A 16,252-nucleotide genomic window follows, 5' to 3' on the forward strand; every position below is an offset into this window, starting at 1 on the left:
GTGACTTAGTTCGACAGGTAGACTGACAACATTTGGTGCCACTGCTTCCCCAGAAACGGAGTTCTCCGTCGCTGGGGTGAATCTGTCCTGCTCACGTGCCGTCACGTTAATCTGTCACGTGATATGACGTCAGTGCCACGCGCACTAGGCCAACTTTTGTTCCACTTCTGGCAAGATGTAGCGTGGTTACAGAATCGGCTCCTACTCTGAAGACCCGGATTTTATTCCCGTACAAGTTCCAAGAGAGAGAGAGAGAGAGAGAGAGAGAGAGAGAGAGAGAGAGAGAGAGAGAGAGAGAGAACTACTTTGTTGAGTTGCCTGCAGAAGTAAACACTTCCTCCACGCAGGGAGGGAAAATGCTACTCCAACGCGGACTGTACGTTAATCTCGACTTCCTGCTCCCAGAGGTCGAGCGGAGACGGAAGAAAGGGCACGCGATTTCAGCAAGCGCTGTGTGTGGGCGCACGGCTCTTGGCAGACACGGTCGCCAGCATGCCCGCAACTGGCAGAGGGCCGCCGCCCCTTGGCAGGGGGGCCGCGTCTCTTGTCCGCGGTTTTGTTCGGTTGCTGTCGTTCCAGGGCCGCCGAGACCTGCTGGAATTTATTCCATTTGTTGAAATTATTCCGCATACGCACGTTGGCACAAATTCCGACATTTTTGTAAGTGTCTTTTTACTTTTTACAGCGCCGACCATTTTCTGCTCCTGACAACAACGCCGCTTTTTCGAAGAAATACCGAACTTGAGGTTTCAGCGTTAAAAACAGTGGTCACGTAGCGATGCTACTGAGATTGGCGTGCTTGAGTTGGTTGCAGACGAACTTCCATGTTCCTGCGGACTGCTCATGTTGGGTTGTCTCCGGGTGTTCATGCAGGGTTTCGAAGGACCTCGGGGCGAGAAAGGCCCACCTGGAGCACCAGGGGAAAAGGTTCGTTGGCGTTTCCTTGTAATTCCGTTTTTTTTTTTTGTTATGTATAACTTCGAGCTGCTGCTCGCAACAATACCGAGAAATTTTCTTATGACCTGTAATGTACTTTTTTTTTCGCAAATATTTTTTTGCACTTCCACCCTGTAACGGCCCACTGGGCTGACAGTATTAATTAATGAAATGAAATGAAATCACGTAGCGGCACTCAAATGGCGTGGTTTCTGCGGACTATTTGGCGAAGCACTTAATACAAGCAGATCAGTAGATAATTGAGACACGTTGGGCGTTTTAATTGAGGAATATTACTGGGAATTTAGGAAGGAAGGAACGTACCAGCAGATGAAGGATTGTATGTTTATTTACTATTACATTACGATTGATTGTAGGGTTTCACGCGCCGACGCAACGCAGTCGATGAGGCACGCCGTAGTCGAGGGCTCCGGATTAATTTTGACCATCTGGGTATGATTAACGTGCGCCGAAATCTCGAACACACGGGCGTTTTCGCTTTTCGCCTTCATCAGCAAAGCGGCCGCCGCGGCTACCACATTACGAGAGCGGTAAAGGAAATCAGGAGTAAAACCTTGTGACATGTTATCTACACATTATTTTACTTATTAGTAAATTTAACTGATATGGGGCGCTTACCGTCAGTGTAGCCGCCGAAGTGAGAAGCGCAAATGGAAACTAAACTAGACCCGCAGGACAAAGTAAATATCTGCAAAGCGCAAGTAATGGTGCATGGTACTACATGGTACCACTAGAAGATTATGTACACGTTTGACAAAAAAAAATGAAAACGCCGAAGTTCAGTCGGGAACTTTGAAGTAATGCTCTATCTTCATATTCTCACAGGAAGTTATTTCACAGACGTCGGTTTCGATTGTGATGCTGTCAGTGAAGTAATCGCCATGCGTGACGTCATCTATTGCGTCAACATTGGAATCATCCCAGTTTAATCGAAGGTTTTTGGTTTAGCTGATGGTGTTAATTACGACCCTTAATTAATTAGGCGCACTTAAAAGAAATGATTAGTTATAGTCTCAAAATTGCTTATGGTATCAGTCAAGGGACTTGATATATTGCCGGGAATGCTAATGAATGTCACTAATTAGTGCAATGTGCCCACACTGTTATGGTACTTAGACTTCACCATCAAACAAGCCAAAGCTTTCACCAGAGTCCTTCAATGCTTTTGAAGGACTCTGCTTTCACTCAATTTTTGGTGGGTGAGTGTCTGGGGGGTATTAGGCGCAAATGCTATACTTGGTACAAGAAGCGCCGTAATATAAACCAATATAGAGATTCTTAAGGTACACCGACTTAAACCTCGACACACGAGCGTTTTAATTTTTTGCCTTGATCAGAAAAACTGCCGCTACGGCCGGGATGGAACCCGCGTCCTCGTGCTCAGCATCACAACGCTTTATGATTTTACTCTTAGCAAACCGCTAGTTCAAAGGGGATTTACCATGTGCATAAGTAAAGCATGTACGTCTAGCGTGGTTGCAAAAATGAATCGATAATTCTAGAATGTTCGCTCACTAGGATGTCAGAGTAAAATAAAAAAAAGTAAATATACCTTGAATCGTGCAGCAGCATGAGGGCCTTATTGCCCACGTGACAGCTCAATAAAATAATTTTGAATGACAAGGAACCCTGTTTACTTCTTGTGCCTAATTTTATTTTTGTCATACAGGGTATGTGTTGCTTAATTGGCAAACTTAGTAAGGACAGTATCGCTTGTTTCCAGGCACAGAATTTATCGCTTTCAATAAGCGGTCTTACGTGAGAATGTCTATATTGCTAAAAATACTTTCCAGTGAATTCCAGTATTCAAGGCTCGTATTTTTTCTTACAACAGGGTAAAATGGGGATTCCAGGCTTTCCAGGATACCCGGGATCGTCCGGACCAAAGGTCAAGTAATGCATTGCTTTTCAATAGTAGGAACTGCCGTTTGGCGTTGTTACCTTGTGAATTAGTTTCCCATCATTACGCCTGATAAATACACCAAGTTGCTTTAAAAAACTTACACACACACGATACGGTATGTCCAGATGAAAGGTCTTCTGTATTTCACCACTTCTGAAGCGTGGATTATTTGCTTTTAATTTTCATTGAGGCATATTCGCATTGGTTGACATTGCAGTATAATTTTATACTCTCACAGGCAGGAGATCGAGCTTTCCAAGTTATAAAAAAATCTCCCCTCATTCATCGACCAACTAAAAGTCCGTCGTAGACGTTTACGCGTATGTTCGGTTTGAAAAGCAATATAATGAAAACGCCGAAGTCTTATCAATAGGTAAAACACTGTTACTTCGTAACTTATACAGCACTCTTCGCTATGAAACTTGCATATTTCTCGCACATTTCTTCGTATTTAGAAGGCGCCGGACCCAGAGGCTGATGCAGAGCACTTGTAGCGCTTGCTAGGGGAAGTTCTACTTTTAAGTGCAGAGCACTTTAGGCGCTCGCCTTGTCTTCCTAGCTCGCTCGCTGGAACCAAGCATATCGCCACGGCGTTACGGTGTAGCCTGTCACGGTCGCTTCGCCGCGGCGTAACCCAGAGGCTTCGAAAGCCAAGCGGTTTATATAGTCATAAGCGCTCGAAACTCGTGAACCGCTGCCGCTTAGCAGTGGCTTAGCTCGGCTATGCCAGGATATACGTAGCGTGAGCTAAGGTTCAGCTGGTTATTCTTAGCTTTCCTGGTTGTCTAGGATTAGCTGATTATCATGCTTACTGCTGCTTATCAACCAATCGAAATACAATCGAAATACAATCCAAATACAATCAAAATACAATCCAATCCAAAACCAATCCAATCCAATCCAATTTTCGCGCTTGCGCAAAATGTGGCAGTGCAACGCCGGCACGTGTGGGGAGAAAAGCACAAAGAGAACAGAACTCCCGCCGGCGCAGTTTCAGGCAGGGGGCGCGCGAGCACTGCGAAGGCGGGAAATTTGATTTGCATGGGGTGGTAGCAGTAAGCGGATAACGGCGGTAGAGCCCATTATGGCGAATCACTGCTCTGCACTTCCGACAGCTTTCACATTGAGTGGAACGGCTTTAATTTTGGTCGTTCATTTCTTCCATAACGGCATTTCAAACAAGCACGGGCATCGGCAGCCAGTGAGGCTTTGGTAAAATTAATCGAATAAGTAAATACATGAAAACCGTTAGGATACTCCCAGGGAGCACCTGGGCTTGAGGGGCATGGACTAACCATTCTTCAGTTGTTTCGCGTGCAAACACCGTTGCCTACATGGACTTTTTTAGCACAGGAGATCAGATCATTTAATTTTGCCCCTAGCAACACGTACGCTGTTAACAACACCATACGTAGGTACCAGCGCACCACTCTCTACAAATACTACAACATACAGCGTGTTTTCCCTGTGTCTAATTCGATGTTTTAGTGGTAAATGAAACGCATTCAACGTTTGATATTCAACAAAAGCAGAAGCAGTGGCGTGGGTATTCCTACGCTTGCCGAAGAGTTCGGGCGCTTTTAGTTTACTGTGCCTAAACATGATGTTGGGCATTTTAGCCCTTTGATTCTCATTTTTTGAATGTTTTGTTTATGATTTCTTTGCTTCCGCTATAAGCAGCAGCATGGAGTTAAGATGCTCGGCTTTGAGGCCGGGACAAATTGCCTGCTTGCTTCTCCCACTTCTTCCGTTCCCACCATCTCTGGTTCCAGGGGCACGCGGGAAAGATGTGCTTTAGAGTGCATGGTGTGAATGAGTGCACGCCGCTGAAAGCGTAGTCTGGCTCATTCCGCCTGCAGCCGGGATTTTTAGTGAAGCAGTAATGCTAAGTAGTCTGCATACGGTATTAATTTAAAGCTATCCGGAATTTCGCAGGGTACTAAGAAACGTTATCTTACGTTAGCGGCATAAGCCTGGCGTGACATTCTTCGTTGTGTGTCATTTCCGTCGTAGCGCATTATGATTTCGAGGTGTCCTGATTTCTTTATGCAGCATCCGAATGTACACGAAAAGTTCTTGCTTTCATCAGTTTTCAGGCTTTATTTTCTCAAGGACTGCAAATAATGCCAGAAATGGTTCTGCTGGGGGCTTAGCTTCTTCAGTGGAGGGGATGCTCAGGACGGAACATTGCGTCCTGCTGAACGTTGGCAGAGCATGCAGTCACTAACGCAACCCTTTGATATGCCAAAATCGAAAAATTATATCTGCAGGGAGAAAAAGGATTCCAGGGCAAGGCCGGAGAGAAAGGAGACAAGGGCGACCGGGTATGTACACGCGGCGCTATGTAAGCTCTGTTGACACAATGGGACCGGCTTTATTATTGTGAGAAGAAAAACTGGGAAGCGCTCAGTTAGTTGAGCGATGTCAACCACAGGGGGCAGTAATTTCTGTGACCTGCAGTTAGCAGCGCGAGTGGCGTGGTGCACGCCGCGATATGCCAGGTGTGGATTTCCTGCTTGCGGCGGAAGTCCAGCGAGAATGCCTTGTTCTTTTCTCTTTTTTTTTTTTTGAGCCTCTTTGGCGTCTTCGCGGCGCTGCTCCTGCGAACGGATTGCGTGTGGAAGTATTTTTTTTACTGCTCTTCTCTCCTCCTCCGGATTGCGCAGGAGAGCTTTCTTTAATTAGCGATCCTGGGCTACTGGGCTTGAGTAGTCGAAGTTTAACTACTGAATTCACCTTTTCCACGGCCTTTGTCTGCTCATACGCTCGCAAGCATAGAGTTTCTTACTGCATACACTAGAGAGGAATCTGGCGCTAGCGTCTCTGCGGCTCACATCAAGGCCGTCTGTGTCGTCATGGGCCGCCATTATACCGTGCGCTCGCCTTAGTTTCATCATAATAGCTTTAATTGCAACGTTTTAGTGGCCGTAAATTAAAATACAATACCACCAAAACTCAAAGGGAGTGTGCAATTATATAATTACAAAATAAACACCATGTTTTAGAGCTAAAGAAATAAAAATAAAGCGTACGTGTCCTTTTACTGAGAGTCTGCCAGAACGGTCATGCTTACTATTCTGCAGACCAAGTTAGCAATGATGTAAAATTTTGAGAAAATCATTAAAGGCTCTTATTTTGCAAAAATTTTAAATAATAAATTGTTTAAAAATCTCAGGAAGGTTTTATGCGCGTACCTATGAAAAAATCGCCTTCGCGTTGTTCTCGTTCCTGTTTTCGCAACAGACTGTCTGCTGCAACTTTCGCGGTGACATACTAACCGCTCAGTCAAGATGTCCGGGCGCTGTTAACATATATGTACTGCGACTGAAAAAAATAACCGGGAAATCCCAAACTAACGTGCCTACATTGTGGGTGTGTACTTATGTAAATATGTACTGATGGTCGCTCACCGGCACTAGTCCTCCCATGTGCTTATAATGAAGCATAGCTGTCTCAGCATGAACTAATTAGCGAATTTCGAGTTTCCAAGCGAAGCGAGAGAAGCGAAGCGAGTTTCTGCCGTTTCGGCCGGAGCGGCTACCTCGTAGACTAAACAATGCATAGTGAAGAAAGCAAACCCACGAAGACACTTAAGAATCCGATAGACATGCCAAACCAGCAGCTGTAATCTTCCCCTAAGGCCATAACACCCCACGCCAACATGGATTCCCAAGCGCAGTTTCCTCTGTCCTATACTCACCTAGGAACTCTATGCTTGCAGGTACCGCCATTACTTTGGGCGGTTCGCCATTATCACATTCACCGCTTCTCACGTTTGCGGTAGGCGCATCGGGCACAAACCCACATAGGAAGTGGTTGACACGCGTTGGCCGCTACAGAAGCGCAAAGTCATGGGACGGTTAATTACAGGCATAATGAAACGTGATAAACTTCGCTAACAGCGCACTCAAAGACGGATCTTTGCGCATGAAGTTAAAAAAGCGGAGCGCAGTGTTCACGCAAAGCAAATCTCTTACTATCAGAATTGGGCCGCCTCGTAATTAACAATACTGGACATCAGCGTCGTAGGCAACCATGGTCGAAAGAGGCACCAATCGTGCTTTTTGTACTCGCTGCTACGAGAGGTTTTTTTTTGGCCTGGAAAAGGTCCATTGCGGAGCACGCGAAAGGACTGATCCTCAATCGGAATAAACTTTATCCACCAATTGAAACGTGGGTTCGTGCTCAAAAGAGATTGATTTGAAAGTTGCTTATCCAATCATGGCTAATCAGGATGACTGCCCACTCAATCCGCCATACTTACAGGGGTCGCCAACCTATGTGAATCGGCAGTGACAACAGTTGTGCATATGCCGCGAATGTTTTAACAGAAGAATATTGAAAGCGTGTAAAGAACTCCTAGTATTACGTTCGTTTTTTGTTTTGTTTTTTGACATCGACAAAGGCCTTTAAATTTCGTCGTTAATTTTTGCCATCTAGCAAGCTGTCTGGGTGTAACGCTGAGTCCATTGGAAACACTGACGAGTAACACGTATTTTTTTTTTCCAGGGAAACATCGGCCAGCCAGGAGAGCGCGGCCAGATAGGACCTCGGGTATGGAAAAAGAAGCAACACATTATTAAAAATAGCAGTACCGACCAGAAAGGTATAGTATTCGTACCGGTTACTTCGCGTCATTTCATTTCACCTTGTTACCGTCAGAAAATCTTCATAGGCCATTATAAAATCAGCAAGAGTTACCATCACGAGACTTGAAAATTTGAAACTCATTGCAACGAAATTACATGACCTGTAGTGGATAAATTCCACGTCTTTCAACCTCGTGTATTAATTTTATTACACCAATACTGCTACCATTATTCGATTTCACTATTCTCGAACTTTAGTCGCTTAATTGTTTTGACAACCACGGGGTTGTGGAAGGCCTTTGTGTGCCAGCTGTACCATGTAATTATTAGATAGAAGCCTCACGTCAACAATTCAAGAGTGGCCACAAGTTTTTGAAGTGAGAACTAGTATGTCTACGATAGCAGACAAGCCAGAAAGAAGGATTGTTTATTTTCATTATAAGAAATGAAAGGATCGAGAAAGAATCCACAGCCGTGAAATTGGCACCCGACAAACTTTCTTTTAACTGGGACTGACGCTAATAACATCGGTACTTCCCGATATGTTCATTGAATGGTTTTGCGTAGCGATAGGCATGCCGTGTTTAGCCAGCACTGACCACAGCCGGGCTTAAATGCACCGGGCGCCGCCATTTACCGCGCACAGCCATTCGGCGTGGAAACACGTGGCGTAAACATCCGTCCTGGTCGAAAGTTCTGAAGTTGTCTAAAATATTTTCTCCTTCGTTTTTTGATTTCTCAAGGGCAACAGGGGCCAACGAGGAAGAGTCGGCAAAAGAGGAGCGTCTGGTGAAAAGGTGACCAACTCTTTTTTTAATCCACTGGAATGCTATAGACGGGAATATAATGTCTTCGCAGTATTTTCGACGCCTGCCCTAATCTAACTTGCAGCACAGTAAATGTGTGGCTTTGGTTTTTAATTTGACACACTGACGAAGGCAAAGCTAACTTACGAAATGGTAAGGCTAGACGTTTGTAGTTTTGAGTAACTGTACAGTGGCTCAGAGGTAAATTGCTGCTAGCGCTTAAACTTCAATAATATCAGTTAAATTGAATTCAATTCAGTTTGTTAAGTTTCTACACTAGAAAAAGATTTGCATAAATTCCTGGGCTAAAATTTGTTGAAACAACTGGACTAGGGCCCAGACAATTTATGGCGTGGCTTACCTGGTATTGCATGCGGTACAGAAATATTTAGAACAAAATACAATGTTTCCGAATATGTGTAGTATGTGAACAATAACAAAAATTAAATTGAAGTAGATATCACAAAACATAAGATATGACAAGAAGGATACTGAATTTAACATAATAGCAACTAACACTGTTTGTGAGCAGAAGGAAAGAGGTCAAGAAGATTTACATGATATAGTACAATGCAGCAGTGACGGAGCATTGGTTGAATAAATAAAGGTGCAAGCGCAGACAATACAAAAGAGATAGCGGGTTTTAACGCTAACACAACAAACAACAGCTAAAAATATAAACACAGACACTGCCAAAAAGATCTTGCCGCTATTTCATGTGTCATTTTTTTACTGTCTTATAACCAAATATTATAAGCGGCTGTGTGCTTGAAGCTTCAATAAGGAGCGATATAAAAATCCACACACACACAAAAAAAATACAGACAGATTGATTTTCGGTATTGGAAAGACCGATAAGCCTTACAAAAAAAAAAAGGCCAGGAAACAGCGTATGGCCAGGCGAGAAACAAGTTCAGGTGCGCTCATGAAAGGACTCTTTTTTGGAGGGGAGTCTATCCGACGCTGAAGGAAAACTAGCCGAACTAACTGGCCTATATGGTTCGTTTCTGATTTGATGAAATACACGTCAAGTGTCGTACGAGGGCTAGGCGCCCTTCTACGCTTGTTGCCCTCGTGTAGGCTGCAATTCTGTTAGGCTCAACGTCTTATGTTAGCTGAGTACCTGTCTCGTAGTATAATCAGGGGAAAATGGTTTGCCAAGTTCTTGTGACAATATTTCCTTTCTTGGCACTGGCTAAAGTTTTACTGCTTTGCCTTCAAGCCTGCTGACCTGTTCTCAGGCTAAATATTGTCTCTGGCTCCATGCATTCACTTTTATCAGCCTTGCTGCACTAATCTCTAACCGTATCAGGAAAGAAGCCGGTTATAGCGTGCGTCCTGATTTGTAGCGCCGATCTATCCCTCCATCTCTTCGGATTGTGTCCTGTTCGCGTCCTTTTCATAGTGTTCGCGATGCTTTTATTCTTCCACACTGTCCCGCCAGCTTCACCAACAGCCTCTACTTTTAAACCCAATCCGCATTATCGTCCACCGTACCAGGGCAGCTCCGGAGAGCCGGGGCCTCCAGGACTTCCAGGCGAAAGAGGTCCCCAGGGTCCCGAAGGCGCCAGGGGATTTATGGGAGTCCCCGGATCTCCCGTAAGTTCTACGAGAGTGCCTCCATACTGACTCTGCTCATGTATTTGTGAAAGGGCGCCTGCTGGGAACACAACAGCGGTGAACGGACACTTCGCTTTACTTTATCCCGCGTGCAACGTTGGAGGTCCACGTACGTTCGTCTTACAAGCAAAAGGATTCTTTCATGCGATTTGGAGAACTACGTTGGCAGACCGTCAAAAAAAAGGTCAAGTCTGGAGAGGGAGAACTCAGCCATTCGAGATTGCTTAAAAAATTCACAACTCCTATATTTTACTTTTTTTCTTGCAACGCCATGAGTGGAGTTTATAATTGAAAAGACGGTAGTATCACGCGAACGTTTAAAAGCTCGTACCAGAACTGTAATGTCGGTTGTTCCTTCCATGCCACGCTGTTAACTACGCAAGCAAAAGGGTGTCAGTGAGTCTGCTTTCCCACAATGTACGTGAATGACCAATCGCTGACTTATTTAACCAACGCTGGCGTATAAGAAGGCCGACATACAATATGATAAAAAAATGTGGTCAGGGCTGTGACAGCACGATCGCATTACGGTAACAGCGCAGAGTACTTTTCTCCAGACAAATCATATGCTTTGCCTTGTTACTGGCCTACGTTAACCTCTTTATTGCTGTGATATTGGTTAGTCAATTCTATTGTGGTAATGAAGACTCGCGGGCATCTTTAAGTGCGTAGAACTGATTTCTCTTACCCGTTATTGATTTTTCTTTACACATACATGAGCATTACCAATAAAATAAACGCTAACAGTTTTCAATCACGTTCACAACTTGAGTCGCATCCCATTATAACATCTACTTCAACTCACTCCCCGGACAGGGGCAATTTTGTCCTAGTGGCTGGGCATCCCCAAGAGGACAGCTGGTGACTGGCGTTCATTTATCGAGTAATTAGAATTTAAACTGAACGCAAGCTTAGATTATTCAAGATATTTACAATGCGCTCAATGGGGAACGAACATAAGCTCTCCTAAACCCAAGTAACGCCCTTAGCACTATAGTTTTTCTTAAATGTATTTCGACGCTCGAACAACGTCGCGGCACTTACGCGGGTTCCTTACGATGGCGACGCAGGGCACAGCAGGGAAAGATGGGCTACCCGGACCACCAGGTGAACGGGGACCACCCGTGAGTTTGCAAGTGTGCTTGACTTCGTTATTTCTACAGGGTTGCTTCTATCCATGCTCACCAAATGGGTTCTTACTTCCAGGGCGAAACCGGCACCGCTGGGCCGCCCGGACCTCCAGGAGTCATCGGGCCCGCGGTATACACCGTCTACAAATTCGGCGAAAATGCGTTTTTCGGCAGCTGCTCTCGGTGCTAATGGATCCTTGAAAGCCTGGAACAGGGACAATCATGTCTAACATTTTTGGGACAGCATGGATAATATTGCGCGAACTTCAACCTATAATCGTAAAAAAAAAAGGCGTGAAATGAAATTGGACAATTATTTTTGCATTTACGAAAATGAAACTAATTCCGCCAGGTTCACACAAATAGAAATAGCGCAGTGTCCCCCCCCCCAAGAAAAGACAAGCCGGGGTGTGTCGGCGGTTCGCAAAGCGTTTGGAGACCCCGAGAAGAAAATTTGGGGGAGAAGAAGTGGGAGGCGGGGCTGGAAGCATGCGGGACATCTCCATGCAATTATTGTGCAGGCTGTGTATGGCAGCTCGTATGCGGGTTTTGTGAAGGGTTCGAAGACGCTTGGGTTTGTGATGCCGCTGCGTTGTCGTAAAAAAAGTCCCGGCCCATCTCCACTAACGTGAAACCTAGCGAGGGGCGAAGCATGCAGTGTGCGCTGGTGTTTCCCACAGCAATATCGCTGCTAATGGGCAATGAGAGACAGAAGACAATTTTGTTTAAACTATATACATATGTACATTTATTATATACAATCAGCAATCGCGTAGCTAATCCCAGTCAATATGAATAATGTATTTCTTGGGTTCTTCTCTCACGTCCTAATGCTCCTGGTGTTGATGAGGCTCCTGCGCTTCCAAGTGGTAGATCGGGCCGAGTTCAGGTACAGCTTTGCTGTAAAAGTCCCGCGCCTTTGAAGCACGAAGCGCTCTAGCACGAGGCGTTGGAGAACGAGTGTCCCGGTGTTTTAGTACCGTTACTACACGAGACGACGACAGGAGACGCCGACAGCCCGAGCCCCTAAGGTGCTTCGCCCCTGAAAAACAACCACATAAAATTCCCGCTGTGTGAAGTCTCGCGAACGTGCAGCTTTGCGCCGAGGTTAGCCCTTTGCCTCGCAACAGGAGTCTGACAGTTCAGGTTCGCATGAAAAGGACGGGACTCAGGTACACCTTTACTTCTGCTTCTGTGTGAGGGTTATGGACAAAGACTATGGTAAAAAAGGACAAAATCAGGCTTGATTAAAGCACTAACGCAAGGGGGAAACCCGTCACGGTGGAAGAAGCGCAAGTGAAAGGGTCGTCTTCTTACTACCAAAGAAATACCCTCACAAACACCCCAGTGTTTGAGGACCCCACTAGCGCTCCTGTATACGCCGTGGACGCACCCCGATAAACCACCGTTGTTTTTTTGCAGGGCCCGCCGGGAGAAACTGGAGCATCCGGGGAAATTGGACCACCCGGTCGCCCTGTAAGAACTCGTCTAGTTGTTTAGTTCATATTTTTAGTTCGCTTGCACTTCTCCACGCTTCGCGGGGTACCTCCCACCGCGACTGGTCGCAGTCACGGTCCTAATTCGGTCTTATTAATATAGCTTTTCTTAATTGAACTCGGACTACAATTTTTAGAACTATTATGCATCCAACAACTTGATGATTTACCGCTGCGATACTACACCTTACGTGGCACAATACGGTAAGTTGCGATCAATTCCATTCAGTAAAGAAAGATAAGCTACTAGCAACTGCAAGTGCCACCTACGAAATTTAAATGAGGCACACTACTGTTTTGTGCAATAGAAATAAAAGTTAAACAGACCACTCATAAAATAAATCATCTATGGGTAACGCCTAAGAAAGTTTTTTTTTTTTTTTGCGTCGGCCCAGTTTTTACACGGATGGTAGAAAGCGCTGGCATTCGATTGCTAATCTCTGTTGCTTCCTGCATGTCTTGTTTAAATAACTCACTCATTGTAATGCTGCTGGAATTCACATTCCAAGGCCATAATTTTCCGCCAATTTGCGGCCGCAAAAGCATAAAAAGAAGTAAAAAAGATGAGATGAATCGGGTTTGCCCTCATTTGCGTTCATTATATCCTAACAGTTTGATTTTCCTTTCTCTCTCACGTTATGCAGGGTGCTCCCGGAGAGACAGGTCTGCCCGGGCCATCCGGGAAAGAAGGTCCACCGGTATGGAGTAGTCATTAGCGAGTGCCCCAATCGGTGATGGTTTAGTCTGTGGCTTCCGCAATTATCTCCTTATTTTGCCTTACGCAAAATGTGACGCGAAAGCCATTCTCAATACCTCTGTTAGCTCCGAACTTTACGAAGCCGCTGTGGTCATCCCCATTCGTTCGCGAGCCAGCTGCAGTGAACATTTTGCGATTTTGCGCATAGTCCGACTAATAAGTCTGGAAATTAGAGAACATAACGCATGCAATATGCGCCGGCGCGCCCAAAACGACCAGCGAATGTCGGGGATTTTGAAACATAGTCACGTCCGCTTATTGACTGCTTGCCGACTCCTCTGCCACGTGCAGCGTCATCTGCTACGGAGCTATTTTAAACGCTCATAATTGGCTCACTAAGCCGTTCACTTTTAGAGCAGATAAGTGTGCCCCTATTGCCTTAGTGGTAGGCGTATACGGAAAGTTCGTAATAAATTTATTCAAGGTGAAATTTCCCTACAGTTGGCTTCTAGGAGCGGCCTTCAAGTAGCCTGCAGTGGCCTTCTTGGAGTGGCCTACAAGTTTCAAACTGCTGTCAGTGACCTCGGCCCAATCTCTTAGGCCAGGGAATGGCATTTCAATTTTTCGATTTCGTTTGTTGTACTGAAGACCCTTATGACAACTGAGGACCAGCACGTGTGTTGAAATTGAGATCAAACTCTGTTTTTCTACTGCTTCGTTCTCGTCTTGGCAGCAGTTTTCTGTCAATACGAATGAATACCAACAAGCGCCAGTTCGGGTTCTTGTTTTGTTTGGGTATTAGAAGCGGAAACTTGTTCCTAGCGATAATTCCGGTGTCCGCAATAGAGGCGCGAAAGACGCAATTGCCGAGCAACCACTACACCTCGTATTTGGGACAAACAAACGCACACGGGTTGTCGCTCGTAAAATGCCGAATAAAAAAGCGAAATTCTGTGATTTCAATTTCTTTTAACTTGATGGGGTGACGTTATGTTGTGCACCATTTTTTTTGTCCGCCCCCCCCCCTTTTATTATGTTTCCCTAGTTCTATCCTGGTATAAAATTAAACAATTTTTTTATGTCTTCTCATTGACATAAATAAATATACATTAAACAAACAAGCAATTTATTTCGCGTACAAGTACAGGATAATAATAGGAGACTGCTAACGACACTTGTCTATTTTTTTTTTTTTTTTTTTGCTGCTAAGGGTCCAGCGGGTCTTGCCGGTAACAAGGGACCACCAGGACCCCCGGGCCCACCAGGATTCCCAGGAGAGAGGGGTAACATGGGACCACCAGTAAGTGAGTTCTCTTCAGGTGACAGCGGCAAGCAGCTGGGGGCCACGGAGGCCCTTTTTTGTGGCCAAATTGATGGAATTTATTTCGCATTTCTCCAAATTCCCTGATCTGCCGCTGCAGAGCCACAAAACAGGGCAGTCAGACACGCGCGAATGATGCAGATTTAAGCTGACAACATGGAAAGAAAATAATATCATGTTACAACTAGGTTAATTTCCTGGCAGACGTGACTCATTTTTAACTCAAACGCACCAGTATAAATATTACGAGACAGGTTGGTGGCTTGCCGTTACTTTTGTGTTCTTGCAACAACTGCGGCTCTTACCCAGGCGGAACATCTGCTGTTTTCTTGTGTGGGATGGTAATATTCGACGCCCTTCCCCACAGCCCCGGGGGATTTATCGTCCCATAATGGCTAACACAAGGCAATTGTTTGCGCGGCCTGAAGGCTAAAACATTCGGTTGTTTTGCGAAAACGTTGTTGCAGAAAAAAGTAGCGTTTCTAGCATACTAGGAGTCTAACTGTTTGAGCTGTTTAAGCTCAAGACCATACAGCGATGCCACGGTGTTCCTGTTTTCTTGTACAGCGGCACGCGTTCAACGATGCCGTAGTGTGCTGTTTTCTGACCGCAAACGTCCGCGACGTGCGGAATTATCCACCTTTTATGATGTCACGGCCTTGCAATTATGTCGGAAACGGGACACAAATTTTAAGGTCGTCTTGGCGGAACGACCTTTTTGTGTGACATTTCTTATTGTGTGATGCATGCTTCAAACGCATAATGCGCGCTAGATGCCCATATAGCACATACAGCAGGCAATCTGGTAACGATAGAGATTGTAATCAGTGTTACCAACCATTTTTTTCATTAAATGTCCTGCAGTTGGCCGTTAAAAAAATTACACCATCTTCCTGTAGGGGAACGCTGAGTAGTATGCGAAGCTGCCATGTGGTCGACTGAAGTTCCCATTAGTTTTCAGTTCGTCGTTTCCGTTGACGTTCAGCTTCGCGTGCCTGTGTTGTATCAGTAGCTTCTTGACGTAGTTTGAATGAGTGAAGGACGTAAGGCGCGTTCGTAGCACATGCTCCCGTCTCGGTTTGTAGCGCAGTGAGAAGAGCGCCACGTACCTTCCGTTGCGGCCAGAGTCGTGGGATCGAAACCGGGCGCCGAGTAACTATTTCTTTTTATAGTGGTCTGCGCTGACGTCGGCCCAAACGCTGACGGGGCTGAAGCGACGCGCATGCGCATAGAGTGCGGACGGCGGACAAGGGAGAGAGGGACACAGCCCCGAGCATGAGATGCTCCGCATCTAAAACAAATTGTCCCAACACAAACCATGACGGTGTTCACAAATGCCCGTTCACATAAAGGGACACTGATTTGGTTCGTAAACGTTGCGGGATTACTTGTGCAAATTGAGGTCTAGGGTCTATATAGGCCATGTTTCGACCACTCTGGGGGCGTTTACGCGACTTCATTCAGTACAAAAATCAATTTGCAGTGCTGTCTTCCTCTTTGCATCCTCCTTGCCGATTTCCTATGACGCTTCGTGGGACGCTTACTCGAGGCAGGCTTGGCTTGGCTGCGCTACTGCGCGGCTCGCCGACCCTAGCCGGCCGCCCGTGGATCGTCGCGGTCGGTTCGCTCAGTCAAAACTTAGAGATGACAAAATTTGTGCCTGGAAGAATGTGAATTTAGTTTGTTAGTTTATGCACCGTATAAAGCTTTGTGAGGTTTACGGAGTTAATGTA

The 16,252-nt window shown here is 45.5% G+C and overlaps 1 protein-coding gene across 1 annotated transcript in view; it reads left to right on the forward strand.

The window, feature by feature from the left end:
• LOC144161013 (uncharacterized) overlaps positions 1-16,252 on the forward strand; it is a 270,785-nt gene that overhangs the window by 155,198 nt on the left and 99,335 nt on the right. Inside the window, exons 26-36 of the mRNA XM_077692158.1 lie at positions 874-927; positions 2,792-2,845; positions 5,131-5,184; positions 7,370-7,414; positions 8,193-8,246; positions 9,756-9,854; positions 10,946-10,999; positions 11,082-11,135; positions 12,428-12,481; positions 13,146-13,199; positions 14,409-14,498. Of these exons, the coding sequence (XP_077548284.1) occupies positions 874-927; positions 2,792-2,845; positions 5,131-5,184; positions 7,370-7,414; positions 8,193-8,246; positions 9,756-9,854; positions 10,946-10,999; positions 11,082-11,135; positions 12,428-12,481; positions 13,146-13,199; positions 14,409-14,498 (666 nt within the window). The remainder of the gene's footprint in view (positions 1-873; positions 928-2,791; positions 2,846-5,130; positions 5,185-7,369; positions 7,415-8,192; positions 8,247-9,755; positions 9,855-10,945; positions 11,000-11,081; positions 11,136-12,427; positions 12,482-13,145; positions 13,200-14,408; positions 14,499-16,252) is intronic.

The sequence above is a fragment of the Haemaphysalis longicornis genome, unplaced genomic scaffold (genome assembly GCF_048455015.1).
Source record: "Haemaphysalis longicornis isolate Haplotype H1 unplaced genomic scaffold, Haemaphysalis longicornis Haplotype H1 scaffold_1, whole genome shotgun sequence".
Classification (NCBI taxonomy): domain Eukaryota; kingdom Metazoa; phylum Arthropoda; class Arachnida; order Ixodida; family Ixodidae; genus Haemaphysalis; species Haemaphysalis longicornis.